Source organism: Bolinopsis microptera, chromosome 10, assembly GCF_026151205.1.
Source record: "Bolinopsis microptera isolate Bmic1 chromosome 10, MBARI_Bmic_1.0, whole genome shotgun sequence".
Classification (NCBI taxonomy): domain Eukaryota; kingdom Metazoa; phylum Ctenophora; class Tentaculata; order Lobata; family Bolinopsidae; genus Bolinopsis; species Bolinopsis microptera.
Window position 1 is genome coordinate 3,262,827 of NC_087081.1, and position 21,519 is coordinate 3,284,345.

Sequence of the window (21,519 nt, forward strand, 5' to 3'; positions counted from 1 at the left end):
ACGTGTACGCCGTCCAGCATAGGGTAGTTTACAATCGATCCGATCAAGTGGTTTAACTGAAACTAAAAATAGATAACTTTTTAAAAGTTGTTATAAGAGTGAGGGTGAAAAGGAATTTATTGGAATTTAGAGGTTTGTCAATCCAAGGTATTGGGACAATGTTTAGTTTTCTAAGTTTTAGCTATAGGCTTCCTTTTTTACTATTACGTTTTCTTTTATCTGATTATCATAAAAAATTGTTATAGGACCCCGAATATTTGGTTAAGTAGTTAAAATCTTACTTTAAATAAACATATTAATATATATGTGTAAATTAATTAATATAGACACACCAACAAATTCATGTTAAAAATTGCTTTGAAGGATTTTTTTCGTTCTGATTTAGTTCAGTTAATTTCATAAAGGATTTTGTACAGGTAAATGATGGATTTAGTAGTTGTAAGCAGTTAAGTTCTAACATTGACGATCGTTATTCGTTTCGGATAGTATGCAACATTTTGTTTGTTAACTCGTTGTTTCAATTGTACATTAATTAATTGTATATACAGGAAGGGTGGTGGGGGCAAAATTCAGTGTAAATGTGTTGGTCTTTACTGAGTGCCCGATTGAGATGATTCATTTTGGTATCACTTACTATCACCACTCATTCGAGGAATATGTAAAGTCAAAGAATATCCATGTTAAATTTTTTCGAATGAATTATCGTATTTATTTGATAGTTCTCATAATCGGATCGAGCCGAATTCTATTGGATTGTGTTTGGCCATTAAAATTAAATTTGCTCTTTAAAAAATGAAAGTCCTAGCTTCTCAGATGACCGAGATTGCGGTTCTTTTGCGATAGTGTAGTGCTAAGAGGAGAAATAGTAATACGTATCGTTTTGGAGGTTAAATACATACGATACAAGCAGTCGAATAAGTACGTACGATACAAGCCGTATTTTATTTTTGAAAAATACCAAATTTTCAGGATGTCATTTTCCCCCGAAATATTTATTTTTCGGTAAAACGCAAATGAGTGATTAAATTAACGCTCAGATACTATACTATTTACGCTCAATACACGGTTAACGTTCACGATTTTTAAGTAATAATCTCAAGAAATCTGTGTGTGTGTGTGTGTGTGTGTGTGTGTGTGTGTGTGTGTGTGTGTGTGTGTGTGTGTGTGTGTGTGTGTGTGTGTGTGTGTGTGTGTGTGTGTGTGTGTGTGTGTGTGTGTGTGTGTGTGTGTGTGTGTGTGTGTGTGTGTGTGTGTGTGGGTGTGTAGGTGTGTGTGTGTGTGGGTGTTTGTTTGTGTGGGTGTTTGTTTGTGTGTGTGGGTGTTTGTTTGTGTGTATGTGTGTATTTGTGTATGGAATTAAACGGAATTAAAACGGAATTAAACGTAAAGTTGTCGGAGATGGCACTAACACCATCGTCTCGACTATACATGAATGAATAACATATCTAGAGTAAGTAAAATTCGAGATTCAAGAATCATGAGAATTTAAAACAAAATCACTTAAAATTTAACTCCCGTACAAACAACCGAAATAGAAATAATTGCTGAAATAATAATTTAACAATAGAGGAAGTAGTAAAAGGCAACTTCAATGGTCACTAAACTGCGATATTAGTATTCGAGTCCACAAAAGACACATTCATACTCAAACAGTCCTCCCACTCACAGTCACAACGTACTGGAAACAGTAATCACTAGTGTTCCATGCTCGTACAACAGATCGTGAAATCTGCATAATGATGGTTGATCTGTATTATGTCTGTTGAGTTGGTAGTCCTGATGGGGTGACAGGCAGTATTGGCGTCTTTTTCGGGTTCCTGATGCGGTGACAGTTGCAAAGGAATTTGCCCAGTTCTTGCACATGGGCAGAATTCATGATAGCTCCGTATTCCTTGAGCAGCAAAAGACTCTTAAGGTTTTCCGACAGTGAGAGTCTCGCTGAGTGGTACATTGGACATTCAGTGAGGCAGTGTTCTTCATTTTCAATGATTGTTCCTTCGAAAAAGGGGAGATATTCTAAGCCTTGAACGTTATCCTTGTTGCAGCAGAATCTGCAGGCTCTCGTCCACGTTCCAGTTTCTTTTGTGTATCTCCCTCTCTCAATAAGAAGGTCATGGCTACTGGAGCGGATTTTTGCTATGTGCATGCGACATTGACTATTCTTTAGATTGAGATACTGCTCCTCTCCGAATACCTGTTTGATAGTGCAGTAAAATTGCATTTTCTTTTGGGATGCTAAATCTGTTCTCCAATCTTTTACAAAGTGATCATTGATCAACCAAATTTCCATGTGCAGTTGAGGTCGTTCCTTCTGCTCTGTGTTGGTCAGATCGAGCGAATTTGGCCGCTTTGGATTCAGACTGAGCGATCGAGTTCCAGGTCTTATACCAAGAGAGGTTTAGATTCTTCTGCTCTTGGAATGTCTGATGTACAAGAAAGTTTACGCTGCTCACGTCGGGTGATGTCTGAGACAATCTGTCGAAGTATCTCAGGCATTGTGGTAGTACCGACAGGGCCCATGGTAACCTGCCCGTATCTCCGTAACAGAAGTTGTTGTTAGCTTTCTTGTGTAAGCCGAGCACCCATTTCAGCATTTTCAGGTGTGTTGTCTCAAGTGCGTCCTTTGTTGCAGCTCTAGCAAGGTTCTGTCTTGAACCATCAGCGCAAGCCATCTCCTTTGCCATTTTTGTACACGGTAGCCATATCTGACAGGCATACGTAGCGACTGGTTTAACGAGGCTGTCTATAAGCTTGAGCATGGTTTTTGTTGTTAATGCTCGAGTGTCGACCATGCGTCTGATCGAGAAAAATGCTCTTAGTGCTTTTTTCCTCAGTTCGTTCATGGCACCTTTAAATGAACCGTTGAGACTGAATTGGATGCCTAGATAGCAGTAAGATTTGGCCGATGAGATGTCCAGGTTCCCTAGTTTGAACCCGTAGGAGCACTTCAGCAAACGAGAGCTCGAGTTGAATACCATGATTTTGGTTTTGTCGATGTTAATTGACAGTTCCCATTTACTTGCAAATTCGTGCAGGCAATCAAGTTGTTTCTGCAGGCTTTTGGCGTCGAGTGCCAAAAGTATCAGGTCGTCTGCCCACAGAAGATGGCTGACCGGGAAGCCGTTCAGTTCTGGAATTGACAAGTCCTCAAGAGCTGCTAGTCTAATGGAGAGGTCATAAATGTATACCTTGAAGAGCTCCGGCGACATTGGATGCCCCTGTTCGGTACCAATGGTGACATCGATGGTGTCCGACAGCTTCTTGCTCAGTTTGATACGGGTAACTGAGTTGCTGTACATGTTCTGGAGGCAAGAGAAGAAGCTTCCTCCGATACCAAGTCTACTGAGTTTGTACATGAGAGCCTCCCTGCAGACTGTGTCGAACGCCTTACGATAGTCCACGAAGCAAGCGAATATTTTCTTCTTCAGCTTCTTTGTATACTTCTCGATGATCGTTGTAAGGGTCAGGATATGGTCAGAGCACTGGGCACCAGCTCTGAATCCGAGTTGGTGAGGGAAGTCGGGACAGACGACTTTACGGAATTCGATCAGCCTATCAAGGAGGAGGGATGCAAAGAGTTTTCCAAGGCAACTTCCGACTGTGATTGCTCTATAGTTATCGGGGTTCTGCTTGTCCCCCTTTTTGTGTAGGGGGGTAGTTATTGAGCAGTTCCAGGGGTAGATTCCTTGCGTTAGGCAACCATAGTTGCCTAACGCAAGGAATAGTTTCAGAAGGACTTTTTGGAGACCGAGTTTGGAGCTCTTGAGCATCTCGTTGGAGATAAGATCACATGAAACGCTTTTGTTATTCTGGAGCTTATTGGTGACTTTCTCCAGTTCTTGGATAGTAAACTCTGTGTTGAGTTTTTCAAGTTCGACTGATGGCTCGAGGTGGTACTCGGTTCCCTGTTCACCAGCTTCGTTGGTCGAAGTGTTCGTTTGTAGTCCACCGTGCGAGGGGTCCTTGCACTTCTGATTGTATAGGTCGTTGAAGAACTTGTGAAATGCGATCAGGTCATATATGTCGAATGTATCGGGGTCCTTGCAAGCGGACGAGAGGTCTTTTAAAGCAGCCCAGTTGATGTTGTTGCTGAGGTTGATTTTCTCGTTAAGTTTGTATAGGTATGTGTGTATGTGTGTATTTGTGTATGTGTGTATGTGTGCGGGAAATTTCCGAGCGGTTATATTTAAAAAACGGTAAGAGTTACGGGACTAGTTTTTTCGGTATAGTTAGGGGATGAACGATAAAAATAAACTTGCTCGGATTTTAAAAATTTTTTCTAGAGACTGTGAGAATTTTCACAGTACCAAATTTGTTATACCTTTTTGGATTGATCAGTGAGTTTCGCCTAGGCAGGTGCCATATTTGATGGTGCGCGGCTTTTGGAGCAAAAGTAGGTGTAAAAGTCGCGTAATTTGACGAAATTAGTTGATTTTGTCAAGGAGGAATATTCTCGATCTGGGAACATTTCAACGGGGAGCCAATGTTACATACATTAGTTACATATCATAGCATACAATTTCTTATTACACGCAGTAGGGACCTGTTATGTGTACAGTTAGCGATATTTAATTGTTTATCATAAACATATGATTATGATAAAGAATGTAAGCTCAATAAAATTTAATTCATATATGCTCCACTAAAATGTTGGTCAACTTCAAAATTAGTCGTCAAAAAATTTTGTCACATGAAATTTGGTTTACAACAATTTTAGTCAAAAGTTTGACTAAATTTATGGTAGACTTAATTTGTCGTTCTTAAAGTTAAGGTAAAACTAAAAGGGAATATTTCAATTCTCTAAGTTATGTGGTCAAAAATCTTTCAATGAAATGTGTTATTCTATAATATTGTTATCTTTGCAGTGCACTGTAAATTGATAAACACAACACCAGATGGGTAATAAAAAAGTGGATTGTACACGACCAGCGTGTCAAAACTCAAAGTCAAACGCGACGTCAGGGACGTGTAACTTTTCAAACAGAAATGGCAACAATATTAATGCGCATGTTCGACCACATGTTCGATTTTTTCCAGGATAATCTTGATCCAATGCGTATGTTTGATTAGTTCCAGAATAATCTTGGTTCTTGCGCTTGCGGCACGTACGATCCTATTATTATGACGATAGAAAGTTGGCGCCAACTAGCGCCAACTAGCGCCAACTATCGCCAACTAGCGCCAACTAGCGCCAACTAGTGTCAACTAGCGCCAACTAGCGCCAACTAGCGGCAACTAGCGCCAACTAGCGCCAATAAGCGCTAACTAGCGCCAACTAGCGCCAACTAGAGCCAACTAGTGCCAACTAGCGCCAACTATAGCGCCAACTAGCGCCAACTAGCGCTAGTTATCGCAAATTTGTAGTTTGCGCTAGCTATAAGTGTTAAATAGCGATAATAAGCGCTAGTTGGCGCTTGATCGCGCCATTCAGCGCTATCTAGCGCTATCCAGCGCTAGCTATCGCGTTTACACTATCGCAAAAGAACCGATCACTGAAGCTTATACTTTAAAAATGAAACATATGGCCAATAGAACAATATGATGACGATGTTATATCCTGGATACGTCGAGACTCGAGCAGCAGAGCACGCCCAAACAAATATTCAGTCAACAAACATATGACTATGGCAAGTGAGACTCGACTATTTTGCAATTTAAATCTCTATGCGAGCGTTTAATTCTGTCCAGTGTTGGACCGTTATATAACTGGGCGGCACTCAGCTTGTCATTCCGCCGAATCTATATTTTAGCCTGGGGTAGTGGGTCCCGTTAAAGCAGGGGATCTTCAGAGGAATTCAATTCTCCCTTTGAATCAATCAAGCTAGATGATTTGTAGTAAATACTGAGATAAAACTATCAATTTACAGGCTATCGTCAAACATGTTGCAAGGCGTCATCTTCAGTGACATAAGCCTAAAAATTGTAAAAAGTTAGTAAAACCCAAAATTCCTTTAAAAATCTGAACACTCTTAAAACGGTTATATAATTAAAATTAAGAATAAGATGTTAAGAGTAAAGGAAGGCCAAAAGTTTTTATAGTGTTTATTCCCAAAGGTTTTAACGTAGTGAGTTGTTGGATATATTTATGTTCACGAACTTCTAAAGTTTTAGGACTAGAATTATCAATAATTGAAACATTGACAATTTTGTTAAAATCCTCCTTTTGTTTAAAACCATGATCAAACAAATGTAAGCCCAAACTATATTCATCACTTGTTTCATCTACCTTATCACCATTTAAAAGTTTGTTATATTTGACCCTATGTTCTCCAGTCCTAACCCGTAGAGAGTGAGTAGTGCGACCGACCTAAGCCTTTCCACAGAAACTACATTGGAACAAATAAATGATGTTTTAACTCAAGCAGTTTCCAGGGGAAGCTTTAACCTTCTTGCCGTTCACTTTGAATTCATGGCTGCCTTTGACAAGTTGCCTTTGACAAGCAGGGGGTCTAACCATATCTCAAGATGTGCAAATACAAACCAATCGCATGAGAGTGCATAAATCAGTAACCATTTCACGGACATCTGCTAATAATTAAAATCTACTATAACCAGGTAAGCTGTCTGCAGTATATACTAAAACCAGGTACGAGGTAAGCTGACTACAATAGCACTACTATAGTAGTGCTATTGTAGTCAGCTTACCTCGTACCTGGTTTTAGTAGATTTTATTTATTTTTCGATATCTTGCACCACGCAACATATTCTGTATGAAAATATTAAAATTCCACTTAGTATTAAGTCAAATTGTAGCCATTTTTGTTACCATATTCTTCAGTTAAATGTTCACAAAAATAAAGAATGAACTAGAGGAACTCTTATCGAAGGTGAGCTACACAACTGGCTTTATCCAATAAATCGTTAAGGAAAAGTTGCGGCGATCCCAATCTAGGATCACCTTTAAACAAGGCGCAGTCAATTCTGTTCATAGTATTGATCATACTATAGTGGCTTAACTGTATGTCCTTGTTGCAAATGCAATCAGCATGGTGAATACGAAAGGAGCGTTATGTACTAGTAGTAGCGGGGTAACAATGCCCAATTGTTGCCATCTGCATGGTGAATATGGAGGGAGCGTCATGTATTTATAAATGCGTGTCACTCCTTCCTTAACGATGTTAATTGCAACACGGGCATGTGTTACTCAATACCCCGCGGCTATGCAGCGGTGACCGTGCACTGGTGGTAAATTAGGTGGGACAAGCCGTGGTTAACAACTGCAATAAGGACATGTTTTAGCTTGTCAGCCGGGTCTCACACCGCTATAAATGCCAATATTAAAAATATGATTTTATTCCGTCCTACTATAAGCCGCTGCAAAGCAACAGGGTACTAATACCATTAATTGTAACCATATTCTCAATTTATAGGAGCGTAGTGGTTTTACTGTGCATATCCCTATCAATCTGAAAGAAATATTAAACTAAATTTCTCAGTATGACATATTCTGCAGTTAAATGTTCAAGAAAATAAAAATGAACTGGAGCCAAGGAGCTCTTACATCTTAGTCTTATAACCGGAGCTAAATTTTCGTAATTCTCCACTGTCACCGTTAGTGATCACCCATTCCATGCGTGATGCATAAAGCTACAGCCTACAACAAATTTATTAGAAAGCATACCAAAGTAAGTGAAAAACGCCTCGGATGCCACCCACTTTAAACTTTAAAGTGTGGCTGCAAATAACATACCTGGGTCCTGCTGGGTTTGTACTTGGTCATTGAAACTTTTCAAGGACTCTTGAGAACGTAATAAAAGCTGTTCACCCATAGATCGATGAGTGGCTCTGGTTCTGGTAATGGAAACCATTACCAGAACAGCTTGCATAATTATTCTCTTATAGGAACACTTTAACAGAAACGAACGCGAGAACGTTCCACAATTGTCAAGTTTTAATGCAAACTATCGTATTACAGGTAAAAGTTCTACCCCTAGACTCACTAACACCACCTCCATCTAAACACACAAATATGGGTTGTTGTAAAGTGAGATCAGGAAATTAAACTAAGATTGCAGATTAGTTGATTTAAGCTTTTAAGGCTTTTAAAGCAAGCTGCACTGCAAACGTGCTATTTCTATAACTGCTGTTTTCTTCGACACGTAATGTTTTTAGTCTGTCTCTGCCTTTGAGGAAACAATATAATACACGTCATCCTTTGATACTGCCTTTAAAGTCTATCAAAGAAACCTGGCAGACGAATAAATTAAAATTTAAAAGAAAACTGAGTCTCGTACCACAAAAATACTTTATGATCTTGTAAATGTCTCGGCAGTGAACGACAGTATTTAAATTCAAAGGTTGTAAGCTCAATCTGTTCGGTTTCATCAGCAAAGAATAAACTTTCCTTTATTGATAAAATACCACACTATTTCTTTTTTAAGCAGACTAAATGTGAACCAAGGGCCCATACAGCCAGGGAATATATATATGTAGGACTATATAAGCAATTCCGAACTTATCTTAAAAGTGTTAAGAAGTGGACATAATCAGGGCTTCTAAACATTAAGCAATTGCTCCAAAGTCCAATAGGATTGGATCACAGTGCTGGCAAGCATGACCGTGCCTCTTATACTTAACGGGTGATACTCGTAAAATCTTTGTTTCAAATATTAGGACCGTCGACGAGTCCAACTCGGCGCGCGTCCTGGTAGGTTATAATCCTACAACTCTTATACATAATATAGAGAGGGAAAGAGAGACACTGGCAGCGGTCCACTCTACCCATGATTGTGGGTTTTGGTCAAATCAATCATATTACAAGACCGATAACTAATAAATTTATTAGAAGGGGTTCAAGGGACCTTTGATGATATAGTGTACTACTACTACTTGTACCCTAATGTTTGTTTGTAAACAAAAATAAAAGTGTAAACAAAATAAAAATATACTTACTTTTTATTCCTCGCTCTCTTCATGATTGATTGCTGTGGAATAAATGAAAGTTTCCGCTCACTATAATGCTTTTGTTTATAATGCTTTTGTGTATAAATACTCCAAACATCACCTTATAGTTAAGGCTTGGATGGTGCATAAACCTATTCGGTATCTGTATCGTGCCACAATATTTTTCACAGACCTTATCTATTCATTTGAAGTTGAGTTTCTTAGATAAAAAGGTTTATTTACCTTAAAAACTTCAAACTTTTAATAAGATTGCAACTCATAAATGATAAACATGATAATGAACCTAGAAGATTGTTCTTATTCTCTTATTCCACCGTCCAACACTCTGTGATATTCATAGGACCTCAAAAGAACCTTGCTAGCTCAACCGTTAAAACGGAAAATTCTACAGTCATTCTTTGATCAAAACTCACTCATTAACTTAAATTACGGGAGCAATCGTTTAAAGTTTTATAAAATCGGGAATAACTATCATTGAACCGTCCTTGATTGTCATTAAACAATCGTGGGAATACATTTAATTGTCAGATATTTGGCTTCGACTGACCTTTGGTAGCATTTTATTTATAGCTTGACGATCAGAACATTACCCAAATATTCACAAGTTTACAAGTTTACAAGTGGGCACTGAGCTTTCATTGTATGAAATGAGATATTTCTCAATTAATCTATTTCTAATGAAGTAATGATGATATATTTGATTATCTTTCTCATGTTCCTCACAATTTTCTCACATTTATGGCAGTACCCATGTCATTAATTCCTAAATCCTCATTCACAACTTACCGACATATTAATCTGAGTCATGCAATTAATTTGATATTGGTTCTAAATTCTGGTAGAGATTATCAATTTTCCCTCCCAGACTCTAAGAGTTTCCCTAATTAATATCGCTTCAAAACGAATAGGAATCTAATCCTCATAATGGAAAAAATGGGGCGAAAATATAACAAAAATAGAACCTTACATAAAATGTTTGCAGGTCGGCGGAGAAGAGCTTGAGGTAACTGAAGCTGGAGATTACAGATGCGAAGCGACAAACTCTGCAGGGACAGATACCAAGACATTTGCCGTTCTTCTTGGAGGTTGCCTTTATGTTAACTCCTATATTTCAGCTTACTATTTAATGTAATGAATGTCCGAGTAACTATTTTTATTTGTTTATTTTTTCAGTTATTTTTCTCGTTAGTTAAACACATAACATCAAAAATCAGGAGTCAACGTGAGAACTAAAAAAGGTTATTTCAAAATCGGTTAATAATTAAATAAGAAATTGAGGCTTCAACCGTTTATAAATCATATAATGGTTATTTAAATATGACATAAAGCCTATCACACGTTCCAATTTTTTCCTTTTCACCCTTTTGAAAAAAGGCAATAGTGAAAGGTTACGAATGTACGTTTTTGCAGAAAAACGTGGATTTTGGAGATTGCAGTAGGTGGGTCTGAGTATGTCGTGTTCCTTCCGTTAGTAACCATGCAAACAAAAAGTTGCGCGCGCGAGGATTGCTTGCGGAGATGTGATGTATAGATAGCCTGTGATCTATGAATGCGCGGCGCAACTGTGTTATAATGTATACGATATAATGTATAATATTAGGTTATAAGCCCAATTTGTACGTGGCACGCGTAGTGTATATTGATGTGTACACGAGTATAGTTTACCTTTGCTTACAATTTAAGTTCTTTGCTTTACAAGTTAAGTTCTTTGGCAATTGAACTGAATTTCAAGTTTTTCCTGTACTTAATGCATCATTTATCAATATTATTATCATGAAGACTGAAGTGAGCTGATTGGAGCTTATACTTAAATTTATAGTAAATGTGAAATGGAAATCTAGCGTCCGCCAAAACGAAACAACGGGCGCAATTCTTGTTTAAATCATTGATGCAACTACCAGTACCAGAAAAATTCAATAAATGGTGTCAAAATCAAATGAAATTTAACATTTTCCGACATACCTGCATACCGTCTTATAACTTGAATCTAAAGTCTAAACGGTTTAAACGTTCCATATAAGACCCAAACTTCAGCGAGGGTATTAAAGCAGCTTATTTTTTCCATTTCACCCTTTTGTAAAAAGGTAATAGTGAAAGGTTACGAATGGTCGTTTTTGCAGAAAAACGTGGATTTTGGAGATTGCGGTAGGTGGGTCAAATATAATATATATGTCGTGTTCCTTCCGTATGTTACCAAGCAACGAAAAATTTGCGCGCGCGAGGATTGCTTTCGGAGATGTGATGTATAAATAGCCTGTGATCTATGAATGCGCGGCGCGACTGTGTTTTAATGTATACGATGTAATATATAATATTAGGTTATAAGCCCAATTTGTACGTGGCACGCGTAGTGTATTGATGTGTACACAAGTTTAGTTGACCTTTGCTTCCAATTTCTTGAATTACAGATGCAAGTTAAGTTCTACGGCAATTGAACTGAATTTCAAGTGTTTCCCGTATTTAATGCATAATTTATCAATATTATTATTATGAAGATTGAAGTGAGCTGATTGGAGGTTATACTTAAATTTATAGTAAATGTGAAATGGAAATCTAGCGTCCGCCAAAACGAAACAACGGGCGCAATTCTTGTTACTGTTAGTATGACAGAGATTGATAAGTGTGAAAATGAAAGTATTGGGGACAGTAATTAAAATAATTCTTAAATTGTAAGTGGGATTTAACCCAATAACCTAAACTTTGAATGACCTTTAAACAACGCATCACAACTCAGATGAGATAAAGACAATTTTTTTAAAAACTGATTCGAACTCGAATTTAGTGAGCGAATATGATCCTTTGTGAAGATAAGTTTAGCATGATATAGGTGACTCAAGTAGATTGATTGAAAGCCCCTCGTGAGGGGATTCTCTCTAATGGACTAATTAAAATTTATTAACTACATCATAATCATAATAAAACCCCAGTGGGCACTCCTGAAAAAACATACCTACTATAGAAAATATATCAAAACTAAATAGAAAAGTGAGGTCAAATGAAATTAATCGTAACAAACTGCAATAAATGCGAATACGATCATCAAGTCGTTATTTTATTGGCACGCCGCAAATTTATAAAAATTGTAATAAAATAAAATTCAAGCAAAAGTTTTGTTTACAAATCTGGACGCTGGAATTAACCCCAATTATCAGCAAAAACAACTACGAATTTTTATTTCTATTGGACCTACGGAGGCCGCTGATTTCGTGGATGAGGAATTTACTCGTGGACCACTCATTTACATTAGATTAAGTAACTGTCTTTCCTTTGGTGAATAACTTTTCGCTGTATAATCCTTACTTAATAATATGTTATATTTTACAATGATCGTGGAATGATATTTTAAAATTAATGATCTGAAATTTTGATCGATTTCCGGGAAAGATGATTCTTTTAAAGCAACAAAATGCAAAGCTGCTGAAGTGAGAATTGAACTTGAGAACTATATAACTCTATAAGAAGACTCGAATTCAATACTCCGGACGTAGAAATGTCGATACGTCATTCAGCTATTTATTTCCATGGAATTCAATACTCCAGTTGGAATTATAAAATAATGAAAGATTGAACTGCAATACTCCCGTAAGAATTAGATTGAACTGCTGCTTGATGCCCGGGTTCGATGGAAGTGGTTATAAAGTAATTTAATTTGCAGATTGAGGTCAGCCGATAGAATTTGTAAGTAGCAAGCTTGAAGTTTGAATATAACAACACTAAAATATCCCACGTGCAGGCAGACTTTCTTACATTAAAACTTGCGAAATTTACAGTTTCCATACTCAATACAGATACCATGCACGTCCATGATGATGGCAATGAATAATTTTACAGGCCAATGAAGTCATCTGCAACAAAAACGAATGTTGAATGTGGCACCAATTTGTGTACCCAGAAAGTTACATTTTTTGCATACTTAAAAAAAAAGTTTTTAAAAGAGAGGCTGGGCCTGGTTGGCCCACGAGAGGATAGCATATGGATGCTTTGCCTACCTCTGGGGTATGGCAGTCCTGTGGGAGGATGCCGGTGGAATCAAGATGTGTAATCAAGGATGATTTAAGTGGTGGTTGAGTGTGGAAGAGAGAGGCGAACTAAGACGACGTTTGAGTAGTCGTTATGTTACACCGGTCTGGTGACTGGTCCAACATTTTTTGCATGACTACTGCGCATCATTATGGTTTCCTTTAGTACACAGTTCAATCAAACAACAAATTTTAAAATATGTTATGCCATTTATATTACCATCAAAACTAGAGTAAAAACGAATTAATTTGATGTTTAAAGGAAGCCTAAGGTTACCTAGTTGTTTATATTGAAGTACCTGCAGAGTGCAGACTTTGTGAAACTAGTACACTACTTAATGGGCCAGTGTGCTGTATACAACAATTTGGACATTTTTACATATAATTTATGTCAATAGGATAATATTTGGCTTAAAGTTTTCTGCTCTAACAGAGTTACCAAAGATCGAGGGATTAAAGACGAATCACTTTGTCAAGACGACTGGGGATTGGATCGAGATAATCTGTACAGCTACTGGAACCCCATCCCCTGAAATATCATGGAGTTTTAAAGGTGAGCAGAACGAAACATAAATGTTGTTAGCATAACTAAGATCCAATACGGCGATGAAAACCTAGTTTTTAGACGACAAAGTGATGCTACATATAATAGCATAATGAAGAATTCATGTCAGAATAATACAATATATTATTCTGACAAAAAAATTCTTTCATCAAGATATTGCATATATTATTAATATATGCAATATCTTGATGAAAGTCTTTTTTGAAAAAGTTTATATTTGGGTCATGTGCAAAGCAATCTATTTGTCTTTGATACTGAAGATAAATTTAAAAATGCGTATCCCATTCCTCTGACCCTTTTTAAGATCAATCTGAAATTTTACAGGAAAAAGCGTGTCAAGCTCAGGACAGCTGAATCTAACAGTGGTATCTGAAAATGATCTAGGTGATTACACTTGCACCGCTGAAAACTCAGGAGGGGAGGATCTGGCAACAACAACAATTGCACTTGCCGGTAAAGATCCAATTAACTTGTTATTTTAATAATTTGATATTTTTACTATAACTGTTTAACAGTTATCACGTGGACACAAATTGGAATTCCCATTTCACCATGAATAAAGCAATATTTACCTGTGATTTATACTTAGTCTAATTCCCATTTCACCATGAATAAAGCAATATTTTCCTGTGATTTATACTCAGTCTAATTCCCATTTCACCATGAATAAAGCAATATTTTCCTGTGATTTATACTCAGTCTAATTCCCATTTCACCATGAAAAAAGCAATATTTTCCTGTGATTTATACTCAGTCTAATTCCCATTTCACCATGAATTAAGCAATATTTTCCTGTGAGTTATACCCAGTCTAATTCCCATTTCACCATGAATAAAGCAATATTTTCCTGTGATTTATACTCAGTCTAATTCCCATTTCACCATGAATAAAGCAATATTTTCCTGTGATTTATACTCAGTCTAATTCCCATTTCACCATGAAAAAAGCAATATTTTCCTGTGATTTATACTCAGTCTAATTCCCATTTCACCATGAATATTTTCCTGAAAGCAATATTTTCCTGTGATTTATACTCAGTCTAATTCCCATTTCACCATGAAAAAAGCAATATTTTCCTGTGATTTATACTCAGTCTAATTCCCATTTCACCATGAATTAAGCAATATTTTCCTGTGAGTTATACCCAGTCTAATTCCCATTTCACCATGAATAAAGCAACATTTTCTTGTGATTTATACTCAGTCTAATTCCCATTTCACCATGAATAAAGCAACATTTTCCTGTGATTTATACTCAGTCTTCAAAAACTCAATTATCTTCTCAGAGGAGCCTTTGATTACTTTGACGCAGCATTCTCTAAACGTAAGCTTGGGGGAAGACGTTCGAATCATTTGTTCCTCAGAAAGTCAACCTGCTGCATCAATAGAATGGGTAAGCTGACCAAGTAAGAATATAGATTAATTTCATTACAGTTTGGATCTTTTTTATTGAGGAATGATGAAGATAATTTGTGCAACATCCCAACCTGTTCACTCCAATCGATTAGTAGAGTTGAGAAATTAACACAGTTGTTAGTTGCTTCATAGACTGGAAATTAAATTTTCCTCATTAAAAAATGGTCATTATATAGTTCAGAATTCAGATATCATAAAGTTGCTTCCTTAAAACTTAATGATTATATTGTGTGGAAGGAATATTTATAAAACGGTTAATTTAACGTCCTGTTTCTGATTAAATTATTTTCTCTACGTCTGGTAGGAAATATAAACCTAATTTTATATTTGTATCACGCTATGCGATGTATATATCAATATTCGTCACAGACACCACAAAAACTACGACCAAAGTCCAAAGTTAAAAATTTTGTATGTAGAGTAGAAAATATATTCATAACTATAATTCGTAACAGGACTTCAAAGATGAAACAGTTTCCGGAGTGGGTACATTAAGTATCGAGAATGTTAGCGAAAATGACACAGGGGATTACTCATGTGTGGCTGATAACGAATTCTTTCGAGCGGAGAAGATGTTCAGTCTCTTTGTTTACGGTTGGTGCATGACTTTATAATCTGTGATCATTGAAAATGGACGAAATATTGTCTTTTAATGAAATAATAGAACAATAAATTCTATTATAACTGATATCGAAGCAAATTGCGATTTTTCGCACATTCTAATAGAATGATGAGTATTATACCAAATATTTGTTTCTGATCAACAACAAAAAAGAGTTATACCTGGATATTGTGATCCTATTCATGATAGATTTCATGTTCACTATGAGGAAAAAATAACAGTAATGAAATGGTAAAAAATAAAAGCTGCCTTTTTAATGTGTTCATTGTGATGGCATTTTAAACTGCACTGCGATCGATAGCTTACAACGTTAAAATTTAAATCGAACCCACCTCACGGCTTTTTTCATCTTTGGATGATACTATTTAGTCTGAAAATAGCATCAACAAGGAATTATTTAACAGATTTTAGCACATAAGTGATAAGTGAAAAAATCACTTTATTCACATTATGATTATGCGAGCAATAAAAGAATAAACTTAAAGTTATAAGTGAACAAATGTTCTCAGTTAATATTATCACATTGCAAATAATGAGCAAGAAATACTATTCCAGCTCTGATAAATTAATAGCTGTGAGGCTATCTTTGCCGGTTAGCGCACCGATTATTGCACTTCAATAATTTAGGGGAACAAATTCCCACATCATCCATTCATATCGCATCACAGACTGAATAATTTATATAAACCATTTGACAACGCTTACACCTTACATATTTTGGTGCGTAATTGTGTAAATGAGACAAATATTAAGTTCTCAATCATTTTTTAGAGGAACCTGAAATTAAAGTAACGACGGAGAACGCAACGGTCACCAGAGGGGACCGGATAGAACTGAAATGTGAAGGGACTGGAATACCCTTACCCGAGACAATCTGGTACAAAGGTAATGTAAACATTTTGTTTCCTCTGGGGGGGGGGGGGGGGGGGGGGGGGTGTCAGTATACGTACACTGCAGGATGTGAATCATATGTTCGATCGAATTAATTTTTCCTGTTATGACTTGCTAAGATAGATAATTTTGCGATAGTCTAAACGCGATGATTTGTACTAAATCCAATTTTGATATTTTGCGCTTGTTAGTCATAGTGCTAACTAGCGCTAACTGTCGAGCTCGCCACTATTAGATAGTCATGAGCGCTGGCTATCACTTTTATAGCGCTAACTGACTAACTCGCGCCAGCAAGCGCCATGGGTGGCACAACGTGATAATCAGCCCTAGTTATATTACTTATAGTTAGCACTAACCATCACGTTTAGATTATGGTGTATGGTAAAATAACCATAAGACAATACTATGATGGTTCTAGTGATACATTTAAAGGTATAATTACAGTCACACCTCTCCATTGACGTAGTACGATCTGGGACTGTACTATATGTTAAAGTTGCACCTCTCCAACAACGTCAATGAAAAGGTGTGGCTGTATTTAAAAGTATTCTAAAGAACAATTCAAGTCGTAATACTGATTTAAAACGCTAAAAAGCGTCTTTATCAGATGTTTTATGTACGTCTAGCATTTTGAATTTTGCGAAAGATATCGATATATTACAATAAACTCACGAAAAAATGGAGCGTTTTTCGGTCTATTCGCTGCAATTACGAATGAATGCCTGATCCAGAGGATGTCACCATTTAACCTTCACACAGACATCAAACGCTGTAAGAAGATGACGATCAGACCTCGTTATCGAAATGAACTTTACTAGTAATTACTGCGCCACCTCCATGACGAAGATGTCGTTGCTCATGGACCATGGTTCTGACTTTATGACGTCTGGTGCATGTTACATAACCGTTAATGAGACTAAATCGGTTTAATTTGTTTAGGACTTTGTAATTAGTGTTGTAACCCTACAAATATACGACGGTTTACTGTCGTAAATACGACAGTCAATAAAGCTGTCGTATTTAACTGTCGTGTGAGGATCAATACCATGTGCTTTACGACAGGAATGCCGCGGTACGACACAATTTCCGTAGGGAAGCAGTGCAGAATTAAACAGGAATTAAACAGGAATTAAACAGGAATTAAACAGGAATTAAACATGAAATGACCAAGGAGAACACTAACGAACTCGTTTTGGTAATACAGCAATTCATAAAGACGATCAGAACTCTAAAAATTGAGACGTAATATTTTACGGCGAGTGTTCCATGGAAGTATAATCGAACAGAATGTATTGATATAGCACAAAATTTTGCTAAGTGGTTCAACAGATCCGGTTAAGCAGCTAGGCAGTGTAATTACGGTTTTAGGAGCGTTTCAAGTTGAAACTTTCAACCCTTTAGAGCTTTATTATATATAACTGAACAGTGAAACCCTTGCAGCAGCTATACATATCTTTTCATAAAAAAATGAAAAATCAGTATGAATTAAAATGAAATATTGCATCTATATCCCGCTTATAGTTATATCAACAACAAATATTATGAAAAATAAAAATTTCATATGTCGATTCTAACTTAAAAATGTCAAAATAGGATATTGCGATATTACTCGTCAGCTAGCGCTCATGATTGCATCTGCATGGATACAAAGGATGACACATCAAAACCTGTTGATCGGGCAGAGGAATTATACAGTCTAGGTAAACTATAGGTAAAAATATAATATTAATCATAAGCTAAAATGTACTAATCTTTGTATTCTAAATGGGGAAAAAGAAGAAACATTGTCAGTCAGTCGAGAAAATTGTCAGTCAGGCTATATGGCAGCTTTGTAGTTTTGATGAGTTGCACTTGAAATATCTCATCGATCTAATTGAAGAGGCTACAATTGACGTTGATTCTGTTGACCTAAGAGACATCGGAAACACGAAATACGACAATGTGCGAACCGTAAATTCGAGGGGTGGATACCTAGCTACACATTGCTTCATATGTATAATTTCGTACAATAAGAACTTTGAAAGCTATCAGCTTCGATGGATTTTTTTCTTTAAAACACATGTATCGTGCTCTGAACAATTCTTTAACACCCAAATAAATTATTCGTTATATCATAAACCTTGGGAACTGTACAAAATTTAACACTGAACGTACTCAACTTACCCACAGCACTTATTGGGCGGCGCTCAGCCTGTCATTCCGCCGAATCTCTATTCTATGTTTATTGTTTATGAACATAATAGTTTATGAACATTATAGCCTGGGGTCCCCAGGTAACCACAGCACTTGCACAACGGAGACCGTTACTGATTCAATTAAGTGACGAGAACTGTTGCTATATATCTACTACTGGCGTAATATTTTACGGCGAGTAATATAGTCGAACAGAAATTATCAATAAGTCAATAGAGCACAAAATTGCGCTAAGTGGTTCAAGAGATCCGGTTAAGCAGCTAGGCAGTGTAACGGTTTCAGGAGCGTTTCAACCCTTTAGAGCTTTAGGTATAACTGAACAGTGAAACCCATGCAACAGCTTTACACATTTTTCATACGTTGATGGTCGTACAAAACTCAGCATGAAATAAAATGAAATATTGAATCTACATCCCGCTTATATCAACAACAAATATTATGAAAAATACAAATTTCCTATGTCGATTCTAACTTTAAAATGTCAAAATTGGATATTGCGATATTACTCGTCAGCTAGCACTGCCACTTATAGTTAAAAAATACAACTATAATTGAATTTAATTTTTACAGATGAAGAGGAGTTAACTAAAACAATAAGTGATGAAAGCAGTTCAAGTCTCGTTACGATCGAATCAGCAAACCTAGAAGATACGGGAAGATTCAGTTGCAGCGGAGAGAATAACTTTGGGAGTGACAGTGACTATATCGACATCCTCATACTCAGTGAGTCTGATTCCCAGTATTATTATTAGTTTATATGCTAGGTTTGGAGTTCGGTTATTATACTATTAAACCTTTTAAAAGCTCGTGGAGTTCGGTTATTATACTATTAAACCTTTAAAAAGCTCGTGTAGTTCGGTTATACAACCTTTTAAAAGCTCGCGGAGTTCGTTAATTGCTTTTAAAAGCTCGTGGAGTGTGTTTCCCCCAACTATCTAACTATGTCAGTAGTGAACCACTACAAATGATAGATCATTCCATTATATTGAACAAATTAAACAAATTGTTGGGTTGACAACTTTATATCTTTATTTATTTAATTAATAATCGTGAACAATAAAAATAATGCAAGATCGAAAGTGACAATATCAATGCAGATTCTTGCTTTGTTGATTAAGATTGGCGGTTTAATGTTGTAAGTTGTTCTTTTGTTAGGCTTCTTGTTGATTGGTGTCAGCAACTCTCTCAGCTATAGTCACAGTTTGATTAGATTGAACGATTGTTGTACCTCATTGTGCGCAATTTTACGTCATCGTTGGCCATTGTAAGCCCCATGAAAGCAAACCAATTATGTGTCATTATAAGCCTTAAGTATTTTGGATCCCCATTTTTGCCACAGCCAGCATAGCTTTCTGCCAAATAGAATTTGCTACTAAGTGGCTGATTTCGTAACATATTTCAGGTAATTTAATCTAATTATAATACTTTCAACACTACTATATAACAAATAATTTGAGGTACAGCTGATGATGAACAAAAATATTCTGCCCATGTTGTAAAGATTGAATTGGAAAGTTTTTAAACTCATTCGTTCTCCTATTGCGGGATATACTGATAATTATTGATCTGTGTTTTTAGGTAAACCCTTTTGGACTGAAGAATTTGAACCACAGCTTCTAAATGTAACATCTGGAACTATGATTAACATTCTGTAAGTATCCAGCATTAATTGTTAAACAAAATTCTTTTTGTAAAAAGATAAAACATCCAGATTTCTTAATAATCATGTCAAATTTTCAAACAACGATAAAAAATACTAAAAAACATACGTATTTCAGCTGCAAAATTGATGGGTATCCTGCTCCTGAACCAAAAGTCTACCTGACTAACATAAACCGCATTAAGCCTACCAATGAACCTCCGCAAGCAGATGAAATAGAGATTGATGAAGGAGCATTTCTCATGGCACAAGATAGCACGTATTCATTTTCCTGGTTGACCAACAAAAGTGTTGAATCAGTTTTACTCCTGTGCAGAGGAGTAAATGAGTTTGGAAGTCTGTCCGCGACACGAATCTTGTACGTTCATGGTAAGGAAAATCATTATTTAAAAGAAAAACGTGACAAAATGTTTGGAGATTTAAACATAAAGATTTTGTATATAGAAAGTGTAAAGTTTTTGCATTCAATCTGATAATATCCATCAACCATCTGCAACGTAAAGACTTCATTTTCATTTTTAAAATAATAATAACTGCGGTGTGTTAAATGACTACAATCATGACATTGATTCGATTATAATTACTAATAGTGAAATCCCCGCCAAATTGGGGTGATGATTCTATAATTTAAAAAAGTACTAATGGACTTAAAATGTTACAAAACCAAGATTTTCTATGAAAGTTTTTGCCTATAGATTATAGCGCTATAGTTAGGAAAATAGATTATTTTTCGTTTTAAATCTACAAAAGTTTGTATGATCCTTTTAAAATCTGTTAAAATGTCCATTAACAAAGAACATTTCATCTTCAAAGGTTCTCGCAACCATAAGTAATCAACAACATGGCGAGCTCAATCCACTGTGCACACGCACAGTTTGCGAAGCTGCATTAATCATAAAACTCAATAACTGGAAACAATTTCTTATTGCAACAAAAACAACCCGGTAGAAAATAAACAGTTCTGATGATGCTAGTAACGTTGAAACTATTTATAGTAACCACGAAATTGTATCGTTATTAATATCACCTGACTATTCACAGAACCGTTCCACCTACAAGAAAACCTGACATTAGAAAGGACGGTTTACATAGAGACAAAAGGGTACGAATTAGTTTGTCCTGTAGAGGGACACCCGGCACCTAGTGGCACGGTTTGGAGCTTACCTTCTGGTACCACCGTCACTACAGAGGGGCAGGTCAGAATCATGCTCCGTATTATTAAATATCATTATTAAATGACATTTTCATGA

General features: G+C 36.4%; 2 protein-coding genes across 2 annotated transcripts in view; both read left to right on the forward strand.

Moving 5' to 3' along the window:
• Positions 1 to 21,519, forward strand: part of LOC134821802 (hemicentin-1-like) — an 88,789-nt gene that overhangs the window by 48,975 nt on the left and 18,295 nt on the right. The window contains exons 10-19 of the mRNA XM_063832584.1: positions 9,887 to 9,989; positions 13,357 to 13,476; positions 13,813 to 13,941; positions 14,774 to 14,880; positions 15,359 to 15,497; positions 16,297 to 16,410; positions 19,180 to 19,332; positions 20,188 to 20,260; positions 20,388 to 20,638; positions 21,311 to 21,465. Coding sequence (XP_063688654.1) covers positions 9,887 to 9,989; positions 13,357 to 13,476; positions 13,813 to 13,941; positions 14,774 to 14,880; positions 15,359 to 15,497; positions 16,297 to 16,410; positions 19,180 to 19,332; positions 20,188 to 20,260; positions 20,388 to 20,638; positions 21,311 to 21,465 — 1,344 coding nt within the window. The remainder of the gene's footprint in view (positions 1 to 9,886; positions 9,990 to 13,356; positions 13,477 to 13,812; positions 13,942 to 14,773; positions 14,881 to 15,358; positions 15,498 to 16,296; positions 16,411 to 19,179; positions 19,333 to 20,187; positions 20,261 to 20,387; positions 20,639 to 21,310; positions 21,466 to 21,519) is intronic.
• LOC134821804 (potassium voltage-gated channel subfamily A member 1-like) overlaps positions 20,043 to 21,519 on the forward strand; it is a 38,931-nt gene continuing 37,454 nt past the window's right edge. The window contains exon 1 of the mRNA XM_063832585.1: positions 20,043 to 20,066. The gene's annotated coding sequence lies outside the window, so the exon portion shown is untranslated. The remainder of the gene's footprint in view (positions 20,067 to 21,519) is intronic.